The following is a 23,931-nucleotide window of genomic DNA, read 5'->3' as shown; positions in this document are numbered from 1 at the left end:
CTAAGAGGACAATAGGATACAACTGTGATAAAAGATAAGTTTTCTCCATTGCATTCTTTAGCCACAAAACAGACAAGATAAGCAACAGGACACAATATTGTGCTTGTATGGTTCTCATATACTTAGTGAGAAATTATATTTAACTTGCAGTCATTTTTTTAACGACACACTTTGAACGTTACTGTTTTCGTTCATTGTGATCTTGAGCTTTCCCTTATGGACTACAAAATCCATTTGTACCATATGCCGTTATAATTTATTCCTGTTCTTATTTTTAAAACTCGGGAAGATGAGTCATGCATAATCTCAGATACATTTCAAAGACAGTGTACAATATGTCTTTTAATATATTCTCGCAATGCTACACAACGTTTGCAATTCTCAGCACAGCTGGACATACTAACTCTACAAATAGGGATTCCATCGTGTCAACCTCGTCCATATTAAAGCTATATGGGGAAAATCACACTGCTGCCCTTTGGCAAGAAATGTTGTTGCAGATGCTATCCCTTACAAACTAAATAAGCAGGAAAGTATGACCTCTCTCAAAGCAGTTTATCCATTGTGTGAGAAAACTAGGGTGGCAGTTATAGGGGTCACGGGATGGGGGGGGGGCTACCATATAATGCAGGGTTAATAGACAGCCAGGACTCCAGGATAATATAGATAATGACTATGTTGGGAGTAAGGTGGCAGGGATTAGAATTGGACTCAAAGAAGGATACATTGTGAGATTGCAGCAGGCTTTCTGTCCAGTTGTGTGGGGGTCTAGAGTGTTCCTGGAGTTGTGTATTCGGGACAGATTAGGGATTCTGCTGGTTTAGCAGCTGCCTCACTGTCCAGTAGTCTCCCAGCCTGAGCTGACAGAGCTGGTCTCAAAGGCAATGTTGAGGACTCTGAGACTACTGGTTTCGGAGACCTCAACTTCCATGCCAAGGTGACTAGCTCTGGGCTCAGGACTTCATGGCCACCATGACAACCATAGGGCTGTCCCAACGTGTCATCAACCCAATGCAGGTTACACTCTGGACATTGTTTTCTCAGCTGGAGAGGTAGTTATCTTAAAATGGGGGGTATTGACATCTGTCCCTTGTCATCGCCAGATCACTTCCTGTTGAGATTTAGGCTCTCAGCACTTTTTCTCCTCTGCAGAAGCCCTCCCTGGAACTGGAAAATCTTGCCCTTTTGGGCAATCTCCCCTTCTTGGGAGCTTCTTGAGCGGGTGGTTACAGACCAGATCAAGGGGCTTTTGAAGGAAAGAGTTCTACTTCTCCTTTACAACTGCTGATGTGGCAGTGGATATGCTAGACCATTGTCTTGCCTCACCAACGGACTGGATGAGGGGCAATAAACTGAAGCTGAATCCAGATAAGACCGGGGTGCTGTTAGTGGGTGGTTCCCTAGATTGGATGGATGGATGGGAGGTTGCTTGCTCTTGGTAGGGTTACACTCCCTCTGAAGGAGCTTAGGGCTACTTCTGGATTCTTTGCTGTTGCGTGAGGCTCAGGTGGCCTCAGTGGTATGGAGTGCCTTCCATCAGCTTTGGCTGATGGCCCAGCTAGGCCCCTATCTGGACAGAGCTAGCCTAACTTATGTTGTCTATGCTCTGATAACCTCTAGGTTAGATTACAGCAACACATTTTACGTGAGGCTGCCTCTGAAGATGATTTAGAAACTTCAGCTGGAGTAGAATTTAGTGGCAAGGTTGCTCACTGGAGCAAGAAAGTTTGAGTCAAAGAACAGCAATCCGTGGAACTCAACTTCATGCTGTTACAAACATTCTGCCTGCGCAAGCATTTCAGCTTATCAAATGGAACGGTCTCCCTCATCTCCCACTGTGCACTATTCTGGGGCTCTCTCAACCTCCCTGATCCTATTTTGGGAGGACTGGTGGGGGGAGGGAGCAGTGGAGAGAGCCACACTGCATATGTGAAAGTCTTTGTGTAGGACTTCCACCCACAGGGTTCCTAGGGTGAATCTCACACTATAGGTTTTATGTGGCTCACCTTTTACGAGGTCAACATAGATCAACTACAGATCTACTTTTATCTCTGAATCATACTGTATTAATTTCCTTGCTCTCTGAGATCATCAGGCAAAGCTCTGATTCCTATTCTACCTAGCTCAAAGCAAGATTTGTGAGGGCTTGGAACATGCATAGAAGCATACTGGATTTTCCATAGGCCATAATTGCTGATTTTATATAATTCTATCTTGTTAGTTTTATGGTTATTTCACATCTTTTATGTAATGTATTAACTGCTTTGGGTCACCAGATAGGGGAGAGAAATGGGATACAAGTTGAATAGATGAGATTTTACTTTTTAATGTTAAACGTTTATAAATCATATGATCAGAGAACTTTCAGGGATCAGAAAGCACAATAATCGATGCCAACTGCCTGAAGGCAAAATCTTTTCACATTGTGCCATCTATGTGGAGGTTTTTGTTATATGTTTAGGGGACCATGTATCACAAGGAGACTGCAAAGAGGGAATAAGGTACTTCTGACCAGAGAATAAAGCAAACAATAATGCCCAAGAAAGTACAAATCAAACCACACAATGAAAGAGAAGTCAAGTAATAGTAATATTTAAATGGTTACTAGTTGTAGAGAGAGATTCATGCTGTGACTCATTTGACTATTTATTTGGAAACCATAATTTGCAATTAATACTGAATTTTTAAAAAATCCTGAGCATTTTAAATAATCACACTCTTTTCTGATGTATCCTCTCTAAAGATATCAATTCTTTCCAGGATGAGCCCTGAAGAATTTGAGATGTTTCCTTCACATCTCAACATCTGCCTACACAGCTGTCATATTATACTTTTTCTAGTAACAGCTGCATGTCACAGCTGTGTTGAAAAGGGTAGTGAGCACAGAAGGGTATACACTATGAACAATGCTGAAAGCAACAACAGAATGTGTGATATTACTCATTTACAACCACAGTGAACATTGTTGAGCCTTTTGTAATTTGGCTCAACAAGAATACCACCACTTTACCAGTCCATTCCTTTTATTTATTGAAAGCATTAAGAGGCATTTTCATTTTGAAGTATTAAAAGCACTGCTTATATTTCCTCTCCTGACCCTCAAGTAAATACTGAGAGAACAAAAGTGCTTTCAGTGTGTGACAGAAAGCCAGAACTTCAATGGAACTTCGACTTCAAAGTCACTAAAGTGCTTTTGAAAATGTTAACACTCATTCCTTGCTAGTTTGAATTAGACACTCATTGTTCTAGACCAAATGGAGCTATAACAGTTATTCATTGTAAGTCTCTCTCCTCATTTTAATAGAAATCCTTCCTTTGCTGGGATAAAAATAAATCTTCATAGGAAAACCAATCAAATGTGACAATGCTATCTGATTTTTCATAATTACATATAAACTCTATATTTGAAGTTATAGTAGTAAAGTAAAATTGGCTCATATGTGTCCTCAATGTATCAGTTTAAACTTATTACAAACTGAGTGGTTTTTCCAACTGAAGGGAAGATTTAGGATGGCCAGATTTAACTGTACAACTGAAGAGTCAGAGATAAAAATTAATTTCTGTGGTTACTATAGTAATCTACACAACCTGAAGAAAAAGCAGGTCAAAGATTTTTGCCTTTTGCTACAAGTTCCATAAGATCCAACATTTCAAAAACATTATTCAAACATTTTTTATTTAAGTGCCCTCATAGCCACTCAACTTTAAAAGAAAATATTTCACATAATTTATTTAAAACCATTCACCTTGGATCTTATGGAAGCTTGTAGCAAAAAGGTAAAAATATTTGACCTGCTTTTTCACAAGGTGGTGTAGAGTACTACCGCAACCTCTTTAAGATACTCAAACAGAAATTAAATTTTCTATTTGGCTCATCAGTTATACAATGCCCCTCAATAGAAAAATCATTCAGTTTGTAAAGCAAGATACATTAGGATATTTGTTTAATTTCTCACCTGCTTTGGCAAGTACAGAATGCAAAGTTCAGCTTATGTTCTTGATGCCTCAGCTCACAGCCTTTAAAAATTAAATAAAGCGTTAATGGTGACATCATCAAGGCATTCTCCCATACACTTTTAGAGAGTCAAGCCATTGCTATAGCTGCCTTGCCAATACAATTGTCCTGTTCAGCATTGATGGAGAGGTTGCTGATTATGATAGAACCCAGGTAGACAAAATCATCAAGCACCTCAAGCATGCGATCACCACTTTTGATGTGTGGAGTGCTGGTGATGTTCTGACACAGGATGTTGGTCTTCATAAGGCTGGTGGCAAGTCCAAATTCCCTGCAGACTTGGGCAAAACAGTTGATGAGCCTCTGTTGGGCTTCCCCAGAGTGCATTGTTAAGGCTGCATAATCTACAAACTGTATCTCTCTGATAAGGACTCACTACACTTTTGTCCTGCCACAGAGATGTGTCAGGTTGAACAGACCCCCTGTCACTCCTTGAATGGATATACACCCTGTCTTCAGTCATGCTGAAGGCAAATGAGAGCAACAGGGAGAAGAATATGCCAAACAGGGTGAGAACCCATTATAGATCTGTTCATTGATTAATGTGGATAGTAAATTATTTACAGGCATACTGGCCAGTAGGCTTTCAGAAACCTTGCCGAACTATGTCCACATTGACCTAGTTGGATTCATAAAGCAAAGATCTAATAGCCTTCCCTATTAGAAAGGTTCTCAATACAATTTTTTGGAGGCAATCACATCTAGAACCTACTGTTCTCCTGATGCTGGACACAGTCAAGGCATCTGATCATTTAAACTGGCAATATCTCTTTACAATTCTATGTTCCTTTGGTATTAGTGCATCCTGGGTTGTTATGCTGTATAATTTATACTATGGAACACTGGACCAAGTTCTGGTGAATGAGGAACACTCTTCGGCATTTCCCATTGGCTGGGGGATCGTTTCCTCTGTTGCTCCACCCCCCACCCCCGGCCATGGAACCCTTAGTTGAGGTATTAAAAGCAGATTTTGATGTAAAAGGTTTTGAATTATTTGGAAAAACTCATCCATATGTTCACAGGTGATGCTGAGCATTCCTTTCTGAAACCTCGTTACCTGCTGTTAATGCACCAACTTGCTATAGATGACAAAGTATTTGGATTCACTGTCAAAATCACCCTGCCAAACCTAGAACTGCATTGGCATGAAACAACTGACCTGAAACTTTGTAATGCCTACTTTTAATACCTGGGAGTGAATATACCTAAGAATCTATCCAAACTAGAAAAATGGAACTTTACTCCCTCAATAAAAGATTGAACAACTAAGATTAAAAAATTATCAAAGCTAACATCCTCATGGTTGGACAATTTCTACAACAAAAATGATGCTATTACTACACCTTCTTTACTTATTCTGAGTCTCACCAATAATCATACCCATTTCTCATGTTAATAATTTGGGGGGAGGGATCTACTAAATTTTATTCATGCAAACAAGAGAACTTGGCTACTTCATAAAACCTTTTATAGGTTCAAGAAAGAAGGGGGTATAGCAATACCTAACCTAAAATAGTATAAAGACTCCACTCACACAATATTATTTTGATTTTACAAGGCTCAACAAGGTCCCATGGTTTAAAATGGAGGATGATAGAGGTCAAGAGTGGGTTAGAATGGGAAAGATGGAGTGAAGCTTGGACTCAGAAACTTTTCAAATGGGAATTTACCATCAGTTGGTGGCTATGTACGCATTTACAATAGCACAATAGAGTGTGGACAACCTACTCTTATGCAGGTTTATCTCTGGATTGGGGCAAATGAAAATAAGCTACTAAAGTAAGCATATTTTAATAACTCAATTTTTCTATGCATCATCAGCTCCTGCCTCCCCTAGAGGGCTTATTAGATTCATATAAGAAAATTCCTATCACCTAGCTACTTAAAAGTTGCATTAATCATTTTAAACTCCTCCCAGATCATGAGCAGAAGGTCTGTTCTTGTGCAATAAATATAGATGCTCCCCATGGGTGTGAATGTACAGTTAATAGTGTATATATGCACAAGAAATACTGCAGACAAAATTTGGCAAACGTGGACAACATGTAGTTTGGCAACATATATGAATGCAGCAATCTCTTATGGCTGTGGAAATTTTAATGAGCTTAAAGGAGTTTGTCCTACCGCAGCCTGTATTGTCCTTGTTGCCATAAAACAGAATTTCACAACATGCCTGATGATATCCAGAACTTTATCAGCAAGAAGGTATTTAACGTAAGTTTCCTCTAAATGGCTAGGTAATTTCCTTAATAATGGTTGAATTAGCTCTCTTTGGGTATCACAATACAATGGGCAGTATAGAAGAACGTGCCCAATGGATTCAATCTCATTAGACAGGCATAGGCAAACTCAGCTCTCCAGATGTTATGGGACTACAATTCCTATCATCCCTAGCTAACAGGACCAGTGGTCAGGGATAATGGGAATTGTAGTCTCAAAACATCTGGAGGGGCGAGATTGCCTATGCCTGTCATTAGAGTTGCATGGGCATAATCTTTGTTCAACTGGGATGTCATGATATCTGCCCTCTAATAGAGCTGAAGGGAGAACGTTAAAATGGGCTCTGGGGAATGCCAATATTTAGGGCTGGGGAAGAATGTAATATATTTTCTATTGTTGTTTTGGACTGCTAGTTTCAGAATGAAATGGTTTAAATTGAATTGTGTTTGTGTTTTATGATCTTGATTATCTATTGTAAACTAAAATCGAGCACCTCCTGGCAGCAAATCAGTCTAGAATTTAAATATGAGTGAATTATCTTGCCTGCACCCACCACAGAATGGATGGAATAAGCCAAGCACTGTGAAATAGCCATGGAGAATGCTTCAGAAAAGCTCACATTTGATTTGGTAAGCCATTAGTGATTGTGGGGATAACACTTTCTGTAATGTGATAACACCATTGAAATCTAGATCAACATAAACAGAGATTATGTAAAAGCGAGTGAGAATTCTGTTGTCTCGTGGAACTAGATATTAATTATGAGACAAATATGGTCTGGCTTCATTCCTGGAAAACTTTGCACTTGTCTCAGAGCTACTCTCAGCCAGTTCCAGTTCTCCTATACTATTAAAGTTTTTGAATAGTATCTTGAACATAATATTTTTATAGTTAAATCTTTGTAGTACCCTCAGTCTGAATATTTATGAAAGCATGTGTATTTTTCATTTTTTTACATATAGAAAAAATGCCTCATAAAATATCATTACCAGCCTTAGTATACCCTCAATTTTCTGTAATAAGAATGTATCCTTTCTTCTCATTTCTGCTCACATGAAATCTGTACTATCCTAAATAGAAAAATAAGAGCCTTCACAGCTAAAAGAGATCACAATTTTTGCTTAAAAACTTGACTGTGATCCCCGATTTGATTTTTCTAGGATTTTAGCCCATCCAGTCTCAGAAGTTGAGAGTTTGTTGCAATGAATCCAAGCACAGCCACCCACCCCTAAATGGAAAATATAGAATGTTAAAATCCCCCTTTTTTCTTCTTCTTGTTCTTGCTTACTTTCGCCCATGCCACCCCTCTCATTCTTTGTTCAACTGTGGATATGCACCACACAGCTTAATTTAAAAAAAAAAAAATCCACACTCTTTTTCCTCTGTATGCTGCATCTGGACTAGAGAATATAATTTGAGCTCATGGCTATTCTTTATTAAGTACTTTACTAGGTCAAACCAAATAATGATCATCATATCATAAACATGCAACAAAATATAGACATGTTCAATTAGGAGCCTTTGCTGAATTGGCAAATAAACAATAGAAGAGGAACATTTCTCTCCCGTTAAAGTAAATTACATCCCTAGTGGATTCTCAAGGCTAACTATTGTCTGAATAGCTCCTTCCCAGTAGGTCCTCTCATTTCCCTCTACAGCACAGTGGTTTTTAGACTGTTAAATACATAGGGACACTGAGTGTTTTGCTCACATTCATGTCAATTAAAGATGCTGGTGAAGGTCACTGGCTTCAGGGCCTAGTGAGGAGTTGGGGCGGGGGGGGGGGGGCTTACTAATATTTACCTCAAAGCAGAAGCCAGCATTAGAAAACAGCCAGTTCTTCCAGCTCAGATTAAAATAGAAGCCAAAGAAGATTGTGGGCTGAAGTGCTACACTGAAGAGCTGTCCTTGCTAAAAGTGCTGTTGGATGGGCGTGCAGAAGCTCACCTTCTGAAGCAGGAGTGTGGTGTTCTTCTGCCCCAGAGCAGCAACTTTGCAGGATGCAACTCTTCAAAGAAAGAACAAAACTACAAAAAGCAATAAGAAACATTTGCCTTGGTGACTGCTTTGATGGGGAAAGTTACCGTAACTGAGAATGGCTCAGAAATGACTGCTCATAAATGAGTCCTAATGAATTTCATGAGGTTTACTCACTGGTAGCAGACATCAGGATTGCAACTTTAGACCCTCTGATCAAGATAAAGCTCTGATCAAGTATCCATGTTCATCATCACAAGGCCTATTTGTTTAGTCAAACCTTTGGCTAAACAATGTGCTCTGACTTGTTTAAAAGTATTCATTTAATCTGATTTTTACTTTATTCATTTGTTGTGGCTATAGAAATTCACAGTGATGATCTATATCACAATTTGACAATAATACATTGACGATAAAAGGAAGGAGCACAATTACACCAATATCAGGGTCTGCACCCCATATTATGTGTTTGTAACGGACATTTGCTATTATGAGCAATTGTGGAAAGAACTCAAATGGCCAAACCCAGACTAAGACATTTACAGAACAGGCGAATAACACACTTGCAGTGCATTCATGAAAGTATGAAAATCAAATAATCAGAAAATACTCTGATCTAAGTGTGGCCCATGGTTACCAGTGGATGATGCTGCTATATAGGAAAAGACGTAAAGAGGTTCCTTAAATTACATAAGAAAGCTTCTGTGTTTCTGAATCCATAAGCAAGCTAAGCTCTTTGCTTTCAGAATGGTTAAAAGAGCAAATCACAATGTCACAGAAACAAATTTAATGTGACATTTGCAGGACATGAACTTCTGTCATATTACTATCTTATTTTCAAATATAAATTGATGAGGCAAGCAGTCTTTCCTTGTGGTTATTTTTTTCATTCTATACAGGGAAAGAAAGAATAGTAAAGTGTTTCCAAGAAGTGTTAAACCCAGTACTAACCTCATTTACTTACAACAGAAGACTTAACATTGAATGTGTGTAAGAGCGAACTGGAGGAATAGGGGCAAGAGGCCACAGTCACATTGTAAAGCATATGCAAATGCTTCAGAGGATGAAAAGTTAAATCACTGATTCAGAAACAGTGTTGTGAAGCCAGAGCAAAAGGAACTTCCCTTGTTTAAAAATAAAGCAAAGGAATTTGTGCCTTTGGCTGTATGATACAACAGGTAGGCTGGCTGAAAATATGGGTGCTGGAGACATAATCAATCATGGCTTGAAACACAGGGGCAGTGACTACACTCCATCTTCCCTAAATGGTGCACCTGAAGGTAGGACATCCATAGCTTCCTAAAGGTCTCAAAAGCAAGTCAAGATTTTTCATAAAAAGTTTGACATCTGGTTGCATGGGAACAAACTGCAAGATCAGTGGCTGGATGTCATCATTCACTTGAAAGCAAATGAGGAGGGGCGATATGGATCATGGCCATGGTGCAGGGGTTTGAGAGTGAAAAGATTTCCATCCTTTCCCTCACAGACATTGTCCCATTCCTGGAGCTGTTCTTAACCAAAGAGATGAAATCACACAGGCACCATACAAGAAAGCAATATAGTCACCAGAGAAAATGAAACAATACCAACCCAAAGCTTGCTGGAAAAGCAAAGTCTCACATTCCCTTCTGAATCCCAGCAGGGATACTAATCTACGTAGCTGTGTGGAAGGCTCCACCGCTTAGGGGTCACTACCATAAAGACTCTTGTTCTAGCTGCTACCAGCCTTACTTGATGCAAGGATGGAGCAGCAAGCAATGCCAGTTGCCCACATCTCAACCTGCAGTTTTTAATAAAATAAAATAAAATAATGACACAGATCTATACAGTGGCAGAGCTTCATACTCCGGCACCGGGGGAGGAGAGCAGGCGGTCGCGTGGCACGAGTCCCAGGGGCATGGCGCACCGTCCTGGGGGTGTGGCGCACCACCTGTGGGGCATGGCGCCCAGCGCTAGGGGGGGCAGCCGCAATGGCACCCCACCGGGATCGTGGTGCTGGGGGCGGTACGCTCCCCCCGCCCCCCTCTTCTTCCGCCAGTGGATCTATACCAATAAGTTTCTTCATCCTATGCTACTTTTTTATATTGAAGTATTATTCTGATGGAGAGGCATTGCACAATAACTGCTTGTCAAGTGGCCACCACTATCCTGTAAATTTTTTTTCAGTTTCTAAATCAATTGGCCAAAGGACTAGTGCACATTGTAGAGATTGCATCAGTGGTGAACTGGCTCACCATGGGATTTCATCAAGGGATTTCATCCATACGCCTTCCTGCCCACCTGCAAACAGGAAAGCAGTAGCAGGTTATAGAAAATCCCCCCATCCAAGTCATGAGCCACTTCCCAGAACTAGCTCACCGTCTAGTAACTGCTGTCCCATGGAGCAATTTTGAAATGCTATTTATGTAGCAGATATACAAAGCTGCAACTCTGTATACCTGAAGGAGCATCTCCATCATTCAGCCTGGACACTGTTCAGCTCCAAGCACCTTTGGGCAGTTCCCTCATTGTGAGAAGTGAAGTTACAGGGAACCAGGCAGAGGGCCTTCTCAGTTGTGGCACATGCTCTATGGAATGCCCTCCCATCAGATGTCAAGGAGATTAAAAAACATCCCTTCAGATGTCTTCAGAAAGTTGTTTACGTTTGATGTTTTTATTCTGTTGGAAGCCACCCAGAGTGGTTGGGGCAACCCAGTCAGATGGGAGGAGGAGGAAGAGGATATGTTGGCATTATATGAGGTGCTGGCAGCTTATAATTAAAAATATTTTTTTCCTCTTCCAGTTTAGTATTTCCGTTCCTCCTCCTTTTTCCTTCTTCACTTTTTTGTCTGAGCACTAGCATAGATTTATGTATTTTGTTTTTCTCTCCCAAGCAAGTCATTATTTCCCAGCACACCATGACTGTTCTCTAGTACGTAAAGCCTATAGTTTTTCAGTTGAGCAGTAGAAATGACTCATTTGTTTGTATACAGAATATATCACAATTGCAATTTTATATCAAATTAAATTGCTTATAAATATTAAGATGATTAATATGCAGTGTTTGCATAAAGTAGGTCCCATGTTGCTTGATTTTCTGAGCCAGCCTCACTCATATGCTGGGTAATTATATAGATTTTTTATTGTTGTTGAGGAAGTAAAATGTATGCAGGCATTTTTGAGAAATAGTGGCCTTGGGGATTGCATGAACAATGGATCAGATTCTCTTGTTCTTGTAAAGTTTAAAATCCACATTTCAGACGCTTTAATTGGGGAGAGGAGGATTTCAGTATACAGCAGTTCTAGATCTCAGAAATATTGTCCACTGAGAGCAATGCACTTGGTGCTATGTCCATCACACCTGAACTACATTGATCTAATGCTTCTCACTACAGGCGTGCTTTGGGACTATCTCCCATCAAAAAATGCATGCAGGATTTTAAAAAATTAAGAAAAAGATCTACCATAAGAGACTACTGTATATTCTGCTGGCTCCTCATCATGGATTTTTGCTAACTTTTACATGGTTTTTCAGCCACCCATGTAAATGTTTTAGTCTGTGCTACTACATAATCTTGATTATTCCTGTTTTGTATTAGGGTGATTTTTAAAAAAATACTACACCTTGTTTTTCCAGCAACTGATGTCCAGAGTTGTCTAGCAACAAATACTATTCTGATTTATTTCATACAAATCATATACAGCTTGATTGTAAAACAACAACCCTGAGAGCAGTTTATTAAAACATTGTCAAAATAAAACACATGCAATTAAACAATAACTAGAATAATGAAAGCATAAAACAAGCAAACCATCAGCTAAATAAGCAGTGAAAAATAATAATAATAGAATATCATACCTGCCAAGTGCCCGATTTTTCACACAAGATTGTGGCAGCCATTTTGGGTGCTACGATCTCACATGCTCATGTGCTGCGCTCTGACCCTGAAAAAAGCACTTTTGGGTGGCCGCAATCTCATGCAGCATGTGAGGCACCATGTGAGATTGTGTCCTGAAAAAAGCATTTTAAGGGGAGGGGCAAGAGTCTGGTGCAGGTCATGTGATTCTCCCGGAAGCACGTCCCAGAAGATATGCATCTTGGTTTTCAATCAGAAAAATTGGATGGTATGGATTATTACATATCAACAAAGGCTTGGTGCTCTGTGCATACAAGCATAACATATCCTCTGGCATCAACCCAAATCTAGACCCCCAGCATAATGCAAAAGCACTCCTGCCTGCCATTGCACTGCAATGCAACAAAGGCTGGCCTCACAAGACTATGAGCAGGAGACCTGTAAGCTTGCTCAGTCTGCTGTCCAGGTGTTGGTGTTGGGCAACCTCAAGGCCTCTGCTCTCCATTATTATGGTTCTTTAAACGTAACCGTGGACCTGATAGCCTAAACAGAGGACAGCTCGCTGTACAGTAAGGCACATGGCAGCCCTGTCTCCAGTGACCTAGACTTTCACCACAGCCAAAGGCATGGAGTAGTCAGGCCCTTGCAGCTGTGGAGGCAGTAGGTAGGCAGAAGCAGGTAGCTGGGCCAACCTACAGTTGCTTGAGGCCCAGTGTCACAAGTTCATGGCCATGGTATTTTGAAGAGCCATTTTGAACCTGGCTAAACTTCCTCTCTGGCACATGATTACAGGCTCCCCAACCTCACTTAGTCACAAGTCACTGATGGAATCCAGACACCAGGAGTACAGAAGTGATCACCACCCCCAGACTGAGCCATAACATCTTCAGGACCCATGCACAAAAAGAAGGATTCTGGCCCCCAAATAAGGCTGTTAAAGTGAACAGCAGAGATTTTTATCATTTTATTATTACACAACATTTATATACTGCTTGACTGTAGTAAAATCTCAAAGCAGTTTACAAAAAGAATAAAACTATTGGTTAAAAAAAAAGTTAAAAACAAATATTGGATAAGATAATTAGAACATCATTGTCAAGTTCTAGAATCCCTGCCAAAAATTCTATTGCTATCAATCTGCACAGTGAATATGGGGACAGACTGAGGGAAGCACCAGGACAATTATATTTGAGTGCTACTTAGAAGAACAGTTGCTTAAGAAAATAAGTGATAAAGACAAAAGCAGCTTTTAGAAATTTCCCAAGCATATGATTCATGCTACAAGGCAGGATGTGAAACTGATATTTGTGAAAACGATGGTGTGTTCTCTGTATCTTGCCTTCACTTACCCCGAGACTTTTCTAGTCTTAATGCACATTTCTGTAATCTTAAGGGGGTGCCCCTGTTAACTAGGGATGTGCTGCAATGTTACTGCAGAGAATGTCCTTATTTCATGCTCCAGTGGGAAGCTAATGGAAGGCTTGAGTAGACAATGTTTCCTTGAACATATATGATCTCCCCTTTTGTATATTCATGGGCACTGGCTCTGCACTCACTGTTGCCAACTGCAATTACTAGCAAAATAGTATTTTTAACCTACTCATACAGTTCCTATTATTTCAGCTATTCATTCATATCTATTTGGAAGGCACAAATTATATGTGGGGAGCATTGTGGGTTTTTTTGTTCAGTACCCCAGCTTATACTTATCATAAATCATGCCTTGTGCTACTTATTGGATGTGAAGATTATGAAGGAAGAGGGCTCTGAAAATGTTTTGTTTGTCATACGTAGTCTGTATACATTTACACACACGTGAGCACAGTACTCACACATTTCTTTCATGAATAAACACAACTCACATTCTTCATGCAAACACATACCATTTTGACATCCATATACACTCATGCTCCTTACCTCTGATATACATATGTTGCACAAACCACTGCCTTTCTCCTTTAAAGCCATGCCGTACCTGGTCATGGCCCACTCAGATCATTTGCCCTGTTTCTTATAGGTCCTGCCCAAAGGCGAGTGGGCAGACAGTGGGCAGACCTTACTATGGAAGCCTCAGTTGCTGCATTCCGTCTAGACCAGTGTTTCCCAACCTTGGGCCTCCAGCTGTTTTTGAACTACAATTCCCATCATCCCTGACCACTGGTCTTGCTACCTAGGGATGATGGGAGTTGTAGTTCAAAAACAGCTGGAGGCCCAAGGTTGGGAAACACTGGTCTAGACAAATGGGCTGCTCTACAGGTTCATCTCTTACCTCATAGCAATCATCACAACTTTTGGTGGGTTGCATATTTAGCTTACTAGGTACCCTGCTAAAGGGATCCTGGAAGCGGTGTCTCTGTCTGTAAGCGGTGTCTCTATCTGGGAGTCCACACAGGGGCCACCCTTCCAAGTGGCAGCCCTGCTGGGCTCACCCCAATGTGATACATCACAGGGTGACCCTCTACCCAGGGTTGACCTAACCTCTTATCAGTCAGCAGGTGGGCTGACTGACACCTGATGCATACCTAACACCTTCCTCTAAGCCTACTTACATCGGTAATCAATAAAAGTTGTGGGCTATTTCAATCCAATATTGATTCTGTGTATTCTTTTTATGTTGGCTGGCCCCACACTGGACTGCATACTTTCTGCCCTACGGTCCACAAAAAATATCCAAATAAAAACGTTGAAGGACCACTGAATTAAATGAACTGCATTCATCATTCCAGTCTGTTAACATTCATCAACTTTTCCATTTCCAGAAACCAGCAGGTGAAGTAATCACAGTGGTCAGTTCCCCCAGGTAAGAATACTTAATCATTCACTTAAAATAGAATATATGGGCAGGTTCTAGCTAAAGGTCCTGCACTTTAACCAAGCACATACTTAACTTTCACAGGGTTGTGTACCTAGGCATGTGATTAAAATGTGATTAAAAACTGCTACAGTTTTAAAATTCCTATTATCTTTTTCCACTTCACTATCAGAGGAAGTAACTTTTGCCAACACATATCAGTCATCCCAGAAATTTGGCAGTGATTTTTTTATGAATCCCTCTTATTTATTAGAGAAAAATCCCTTATGTTACCAAATGCTAATTATACAAATAACCAGTTTCACAATTGTATTTTTTTTCAAAGGGTTTGGAAAGAATGAGAGGCAGGAATGCATATTCAATCTGAGGGTGAACATTACAATCCCTGAACTCTTTTCTATCTCATTTTAATCCTCCCTCCCACTCTTCTTCCCTCCACCCACCTTGCTCGGCTTCCGCTCTAGCAACAGCTGTAATGGGAAGAAGAGGTCTCAGTTTCCCCTTTTTCAGTCTCTTTCCCTCCTCAGCAGCTGAAATGCTACTAGGGAGGTATACCCTAGTATACCTGAAGGAGCGTCTCCACCCCCATCGTTCGGCCCGGACACTGAGGTCCAGCACTGAGGGCCTTCTGGTGGTTCCCTCATTGCGAGAAGCAAAGCTACAGGGAAACAGACAGAGGGCGTTCTTGGTAGTGGCGCCTGCCCTGTGGAATGCCTTCCCATCAGATGTCAAAGAGATAAACCTAACATTTACAAGACATCTGAAGGCAGCCCTGTTCAGGGAAGTTTTTAATGTGTGACATTTTAATGTATTTTTAATCTTTGCTGGAAGCCACCCAGAGTGGCTGGGAAAACCCAGCCAGATGGGCGGGGTACAAATAATAAATTTATTATTATTATTATTATTATTATTATTATTATTATTATTATTATTATCATCATCATCATCATCATGGAATCTTGGGAGGTGCTGTTTCTCCCCAGTGCCTGAGAAACGTCAAATGCCTTGCAGAAATCACATCTCCCAGGGATCACTGTGCATTCTACTATTGCACATGCTGAGGAAGAAGGGAGTACAGGCCTCTTTGCCCATTCACTCCATTGGCTGCTGTGAGCACCAGAGTTGTGGAAGGAAGAAGAGAAAGCCAGAAGACCCCTATGGTTAAGAAACCCCTCTCCCCCCTAACATAATGGTCAGTAACTACTAGATTTCTTCTCACTTTCCCACGCACAATGACCTAACCTCCAATAACATCTTCTACAGAATGCAAGTGACAAAGGCATACCTGCCCATGAAACTGAGGTGACTGCAGTCTACACCCAAAAATAAACTTTAAAACAGACAAGTTACAGCTAATCAAAATTCAGATGCTGTCACAACAACTCTGCCTTCTCCTGATCAATAAAACATGAAATACAGCTCTTTACATTTGCATTTTATTTGATAGATTTATAGAAAAGCAATGCAAACAGTAACCCTCCTGATGTGAAAGGAAAACAAGTTTACTGACATCTATATAAATTAACATTTAAGTTACTCCACAGGAAGCTCTCCGGCACCCAGACCACTACAGGGAGAAATGCTACAGCAGAGTCTAAAATAATTTTGTAGTAGATGTAATAGATGTCAAAGCACTGCTTGACTAGAAAGACAAGTCCATGTTTAACAGCCATTTTGAAGAATGAAATATAAAAAAGGAACACTAGTGACAATTTTGCCAAGGCCAGAAGCCTGGAACCTGACGTTATATATAAAGAGTAGAGAGTTATAAATTCTCTCTTCATGCAGTTAATGTCCTATTATTTGCTGACTGATATAACTATTGACAAATGTACACCTGACAAGCTTCTCAGAGAGTTGAATGCCCGGGGCAAGAGAACTGCAGGGCCCTCCTTCGCCTTCCTTGTCATACTGAGGTGACTTTAGTCACTGCCTCCTTCCCCTGAGAGGAAGTTCAGGTGAACATATGTGGTCCACAGTTGAGCTGGAAAGCTTTCCCAACAGAAAATTGGATAATGCCTCAGTGGCCCTCATGTCATTGCACGTACCACTGGGGAAATCTCTTGTTCTCTTACACTTTGCAGATGCTTCTAGAATGAGCTCCCGTTTCCTAGTTGTATGGGTACACAACAACTGCATAAGAAGCAATTTTCACACACTGCCTCTGAAGCACATAGAAAGCTTAGCCTGGCCACAGCATGCAGAACATGGCAGCAGATTGGAATTCATCCGCATCTCCAAGCAGTTGTGAGGCCCCACTAGTCAATGGGCCTCAGCATATGCTGACTATGTCACTTGCTAATACTAGGCTTGTTACAAGATTGTCACCTGCAGAGAATAACCATCACCACTGCTGATTTGTTCTTTGTTATCACTTACCTCTGAATTGTCTGGACTTCACCTAGCACTCTCTCCTCATTAAGATGGAGAATGTTTGAAGACTTAACAGGTGTCAAATAGATATTTGCCAGCTACAGCTATTATTCTACAGGGACGAGCTGCTGTTTCATAAATACTTATTAGAGTTTTGCACAGGATCTTTGCTGGAATACCTAAGGTGATGAGTGGCCAGTTGTTACTTTAAAAAGATTAGCGCAATTTGAAAACTAATGTCCCCAATGAGGCAATGCTCTTGCTGAATAATCAAGAGTTATAGCTAGCCTACCCAAAGAGAGTGCTTGCTCACTTCATCATTTAGAAAATCTGCTGCTTACTGAACAAGTCACTTTTCCGTTTCACTTTGAAAAGTTGCAAAACCTTATGGAATCAGGGGAATGGCAATGCATGTGTGTGCAACGCATAAAATTTAATGTATTAGAGCCTATGCAGTAAAACTAATGGTTTGGAAGAGTGGAGACTAGTATATGAAATTAGGGAGCAACAACAAACACTAAAATGAAAAAGGGGGGAAGGAGGGAGTGTTGAAACAAGGCAGAAGAACAAGGGAGGGGGAATGGGATAATATAAGGGATGCATATTGAAAGCAATTGTTGAAGTTTGGAGAAGGTATCTGCTACTTAAGAATGTTAGTGCCATTTAGAATCAAGCCAAAATTTCCTCCAGAGCACAGGTCTAGTATGGAATGAGTTCACTACCAGCCATCATTTCCTGTAGATCACCTTTCCCATCAAAGTTATATTTTCAGGAAGGCAGACTGGAAGGTAGGCTAGATTGTGGCAGAAAAGTTATTGTAGGCCTATTCTTAAATCCTATGTGTTCCTGAATATGCTTAGGAGCATCCTTTGTCACCAGGTTGTATGGCAGTTGTAGTTTCTAATACATCTCAGCCAAATGAATTGGGCTGGGGGTTTAAGAAACTAAAATTTTGAATCCTATGCATTGCAAGTGCAAAAAGATGATCCTGAACATGCTCAGGAATATCTATTTTTTCTTCCACTGGCCAATCCTCCTGTCAGAGGAGCTACTGGGACTTAAGCTAGATCTGTGTGCAGCTCCCTCAAGAGATGAGCCATCAAATTCAGCATCTACCTAGGCAGCAAAGTGCCCTCAAGCCCTCAACTGTCTGCCGAGGCTGGCCATTGGATTCTTCTGGACAGGAAGGAATATATGACACTTCTAGTTGAGCCTTGCCTGAGTAACACTGTTATCCTGTATTCTTTGGGCCCTTTGATTCTGCCTCATGGTTTGTCCTTTAGTCCTAGCCTCTGACTTTCTCCTTGCTTTCTCCTGGCTGCTACTTACGCCTTGGCTCTGTCTCTGATCTTCTGGTGCAGCTCCTGGTTCCCAGCTCGTTTCTTACTGCCATCTCTCTCATCTTTGTACAATCAACCCCCTGCCCTGCATCCACACAATGGTATGCTTCTTTGGGTGGAAGATGGCAGAAGAAGTTAGGCTCAAGCTCTCGCCCATCAACGTGGCCTTCCAAGCATTCTCAGGGAACCCCACCTTCTTCTGAAAATTCTCTTGAGAAAGCTCAGACAAGCCAAACTACTTAGGTGAGTCAGGAAAACCACACCCAACAGTAACTAGCAGTGGCAGCAAATGTGAACACTGTTGGTTCAGAATGTGTCTCTGCCCAATTCATACAGAAAGCATTGAAAATTACATGTTGCACGCATCCTAGTAGGAACTAATGATCCTAAGCAAGCTCAGGAGCAACCTGGCTAGTTAAAAGGAGAACTATTAAGACATTTCCTATCTTCAGCAAATTCTCTCCACCTCCAGATTCAGGTAGGTAGTCATGTTGGTCTGATGCAGTCAAAATAAAAAAATAAAAAATAGTCCAGTAACACCTTAGAGACCAACTAAGTTTTTTCTGGGTACAGTGGTACCTTGGGTTACAGATGCTTCAGGTTACAGACTCCGCTAACCCAGAAATAGAAGAAGAAGAGGAGGAGTTTGGATTTGATATCCTGCCTTTCACTCCCTTTAAGGAGTCTCAAAGCGGCTAACATTCTCCTTTCCCTTCCTCCCCCACAACACTCTGTGAGGTGAGTGGGGCTGAGAGACTTCAGAGAAGTGTGACTAGCCCAAGGTCACCCAGCAGCTGCATGTGGAGGAGCGGAGACGTGAACCCGGTTCCCCAGATTATGAGACTACCGCTCTTAACCACTACACCACACTGGCTCTCGGGTTAAGAACTTTGCTTCAGGATGAGAACAGAAATCGTGCTCCGGTGGCGCAGCAGCAGCAGGAGGCCCCATTAGCTAAAATGGTACCTCGGGTTAAGAACAGTTTCAGGTTAAGAACGGACCTCCAGAATGAATTAGGTTCTTAACCCAAGGTACCACTGTATAAGCTTTCGTGTGCATGCACACTTCTTCAGAAGTGCTACTGGACTATTCTTTAATTTTTTATCTCCACTCCCAGTTCTCAACTCATTTGCAAAACAAGCTTGCTTGGGAAGTATGGAGATGGCATAGAGGACTGGGGCTGATCTCCCAATTTCTAGTTTCCTTTTTTTAAAAATTAAGTGCTGTAAGACCCTCACAGTTTTTTGATAATTTTCCTAGAAAGAACAACGGAGTGCCTTCTATGGTAAGCTAGTGTGAGCCATCACATCACTAATAAGGGCAGTATCCATAGGTCTATTGTATCAACTCACAAAAGAGATCCACAAAAGCATAAACACATTTCCCAAAAAAACATATTCACATCTTTAAAAAGGAAAAATAAGAGTTTGCTGACAATTGTAAGAGGAATCATCAAGAAAAAAAGACCTGAGGTTTTGCCATTTAACGAGCAAATCATTCTGATCAATTTTACCTGACAAGTTACATCACATCTCATTGGTTTAAATTAGCATCTTTCCCGTTTCATTGTGTCTTTCTTATCTGCTGTGAAATGCAACCAATATAGCTTGATATGACACAACACTACGTTACTTCACAGAAGTTGTGGTTTAGTGCCATGTGTTCTGATTGACATAATTGACATAAAACCCCTAACAATGAGTTTTCAGAATATATATGATGGCATCTGATAACATACAATGATATTTAGTATTTGTCACTTAGTAATATATCAAATATATTGCAAGTCGCTAACAATAGATGCCAACAAGTCAAACAGCTTGAGCCTGTGCTTCTCATATACAACCTCCGCACAAGCAACCAGCAACCACAAGGAGACCACAGAAGTTCCTGGGGCTGTCATGTCCCCTGTTGGTCTAAGAAGGACTCTGATACAGATGTTACAGCAGTCACTCCAACTGGAGGGAGCCCCTCAACCTGATGGGAGTCTTTTGACATGGCTCTTCCATCCGCCTCAGAATCTGAGGACGATTCCACTGTACCTTTTCATTCTCCACAACCACACAGGAAACTGCAACTGTAGAATAGATTACAGTACAGGCTCTTTAAATTGGAGCTTTTCAAACTGTGTGTCACGACATGTTAGTGTGTCGGCTGCAGTGTGTAGGTGTGTCACACAAATGCTCCCCACCCTCCCGCCGGGGCTGGAAAGGAGTTTGCTTAACCTCTGGTTTGCTAGTAAAACTGGATTACTCTGTCGTGAAATGATGCATGTATAAAAAGTGTGTCGCCAACATTACAAGTTTGGAAAGCTCTGCTTTAAATCTTGCAAACAGCGCTCCCAGAGGCAGGGGTGCCAACCTGAATTTTGGAGTAAGGAGTGCAGATAAGCCCTGCCCCACATAACTGATCACATTATGTGGCGCATGCACACCATTTGAATGGCAATGCCCATCAGCTTTTGGGGGGGGTCCAGCCCCCTTAAATGTTTTATTGGGGAAGATGAAAACCCCTCAGCCCCTAGCAATTGGCTCCTATGCCTAGAGGAGTGGAACCACTGGAAGCTCAATGTTTGATAAAAACATTGTGTGTCTTTAGTCTGTACACCCCCTTGTGATGTTTATATGAAAGTGTGGCTTTAAAATATTTTATGTAAGTAAATAATAACATAATTATAGATGCTTTAATCTAGTTCTAAAATGTATCTTATATTCCATGACTGTTGAAGTGTAGGGGCATTAGTTATGCTCCAACCATTTCCAGACAAATCTAGGAAAATGGCCATACCCCTTTCCATATAGGAAATAAAATAAATTCTGCACATGGCATCTATAGATAGATTACAGTCAACATAGCTGCCAAATGAAGCTATGCCATTCTGTGTGCATGCAGAAATAGCTTTATTTATTTATTTGAGTGGTACCCCTTCTGCCTTTTATTTTTATTTTCCCCTGCAGTATTCGATACTTGTCACTGTTTGATGAAATTGTAACTGGTCTGATTTAGTCAGCTTGTTTGTATATAGTGGGAAAGATGCCTGAAGGCAAAGAAGAAGAACAAGGAAAAGTTCCTTCTCAGGAGCACAGCAATCTTTGTTTTAATGTACATATGAACAACAATTTGAAACACTGAAATATTTAAGTTACTGAAGAATATGTGCAAGAATATCCCTTAAGACAACAGAAAAGTCTGTATATTGTAGGCCTATTTTACAGATTGATGTTTCAATGTGAAACCACATCAAGGGAATAATGAAGAGAAAATCAGTGGTACTTAATTAACAGCAAAAATTAGAAATTAATTCTGTAAATAGAAAGATTCAGAAGGTGCTTGGTGTACTTGATGTATTTGTCTTGAAACTGTTACAAATAAGATTTTGGGGAACAGAATGGATGAGAGAACAATAATAGTTCATATGCCTGCATATGTGGTACTTTATTGGTCTTACTCCATCCAAAATTACTAGTTTCATAGTTCTAAGAGGGTAATTTACAAATGACATATTTGCTAGCAAGATCTCAACAAACATCTAAAATCCCAATTAATTGGGCTCTTCTTGGGTGGCATGAAGTAAATCAAAAATCTAGCTTTCGACGCTTGTTCTGCTGTGTTTAACCTCTCCAATGCCTTCTCCACATTTATCAGGTAAATTGTATACACATATCTTACTATAAAAGACTACTGGTGAAAATTTGCAACAATTTTACCAGCAAAGCATCCAACTGAGTCAACTGCCAAATGATATGCAAAAGTGCAAAGGAAAATTGTTTATTGTCTCTGACTCTGGTATGGGCTGTATAACTACCCTCCTATGCCAAATCTGCCACTCACAAGGTTAAGCCATAATATAAAAACAACTAGCTTCTGTTGTGGAGAGAAAAATAGCACAATAGCTGAAGTATATACAAAGAAAACAAAGATTATCCAAGTTTAACCAAAAGAGCAGCAGTTCCAAGATGTATTGTGGGCAAAGCTTTTTCCAAAACCACAATTATTAACTGGTGTGGTAACTTACCATTTCGGCCTGCTTGTGGATTTCACCATTGGAGCCATTCCATCCCGATAGAGGCTTTTTGTTTTACTGAAGTTTACAATGTTGAAAATGACTCTCTGAAAGATACAAGGTGAGGGAGAATCTCAGTTGTTTATTAAATATATTTCACATAGATCACCAATTTTAGAGCTGTGTAACCAGATGCCAAATTTTGAAATATAAACAAGACAATCATTTAAAAAATCCTTCAGGGGCATGCAGAATGCTTTTGCTTATATATTTAATTTTCCCAGCATTCTCGTTGCACGGCTGAAAGTTGCTAATTGTATTCTACTGGTAATCATTGCAGCTGGGAAAAGAAAGAGAAAAGAAAATGGGAAGACAAGAAAGGAGCTATGAGCAAACCTGCAAAAATAGAACAGTTATTATTACTAGGCCTCTAGTGTATTCCTTGCCAGAAACAAGATATGAAAGAAAACCCATGGGAATATGTTTTGAATCTACCACAAAACCAAAACACCAGTTGGGGGGGGAGGGGAGTCTTTCCTACCTAATAAGACACCACAGGCTATGTCAGGCACAGTGTGACGTTCCAGTTAAAAAACAAATCATAGCAATGTATTGGTGGAACACCTGAACCAGATTAAGAACTGGCTAATGAATTTGAGAAAGTAGCCGTTAGTGGAAATGGTTTCTAATTTAAAAAATAAGCAATTTCTTAGTATTTAATAATAAATGGTAAATTTTATCACCTTGCACTCTGAAATCACCAGACGGGGCCTGGATAAATCTCCTGACACCAGGGGTGGGGAACTTCCAGCCCATGGGCCTAATTAGGCCCACCAGGCCATTTTGGCCAAACCATGGCCATTTGCCCTACACCTGATGGCATAGATATTGGGTCAGGTGTGCTGGTTCTAACCAGAAGATGAAGAATATGAAGTATGGTTTCTGCCAAAATCTTTAATGCTCAAACCAATATACTATGTAGGCCAAATAAGTTTCAAAGACACAACAGGGTATATCCACAGATAAGTCAACTAAGACATTAATCCAACAAGCACTCCCTTGGGCAGTCAGAGGAAATGACTGAAGTAAGTTCAAAAACATAAGTCTTATAAGGACTTGGTTTCTTAAGTGGGTTACCTGAGACAAAGGTGCTTAAGCTGAGGCTGAAGCTAGGGGCAGGGCAGGATTCTTTAAGACATAAGGTTTATGGAAGTAAGACAATATAAATTTCCCACCACAGGATGACTAGACAGTCTTAGAGAGCAAAAGTGAGGATTGTATGAGCCAGTAAGGAGAAAGTGCCCCATGTCCATACCATATTTTTGAGTGACAAGGCTGTATCATGTGCAGAATGG

General features: G+C 40.6%; 1 protein-coding gene across 4 annotated transcripts in view; it reads right to left on the bottom strand.

Annotated features, from left to right (window-relative positions):
• The window catches only part of LOC114599023 (BEN domain-containing protein 5), a 723,068-nt gene that overhangs the window by 546,911 nt on the left and 152,226 nt on the right, over nucleotides 1-23,931 (bottom strand). For all 4 annotated transcript variants that reach the window (XM_028733533.2, XM_028733539.2, XM_028733534.2 and 1 more), the window contains exon 4: nucleotides 22,589-22,683. In XM_028733533.2, coding sequence (XP_028589366.2) covers nucleotides 22,589-22,683 — 95 coding nt within the window. The remainder of the gene's footprint in view (nucleotides 1-22,588; nucleotides 22,684-23,931) is intronic.

This window comes from Podarcis muralis, chromosome 5 (genome assembly GCF_964188315.1).
Source record: "Podarcis muralis chromosome 5, rPodMur119.hap1.1, whole genome shotgun sequence".
Taxonomy (NCBI): domain Eukaryota; kingdom Metazoa; phylum Chordata; class Lepidosauria; order Squamata; family Lacertidae; genus Podarcis; species Podarcis muralis.
The sequence above is the reverse complement of the archived record's forward strand: the minus strand, read 5'-3'. Positions and strand labels throughout refer to the sequence as shown.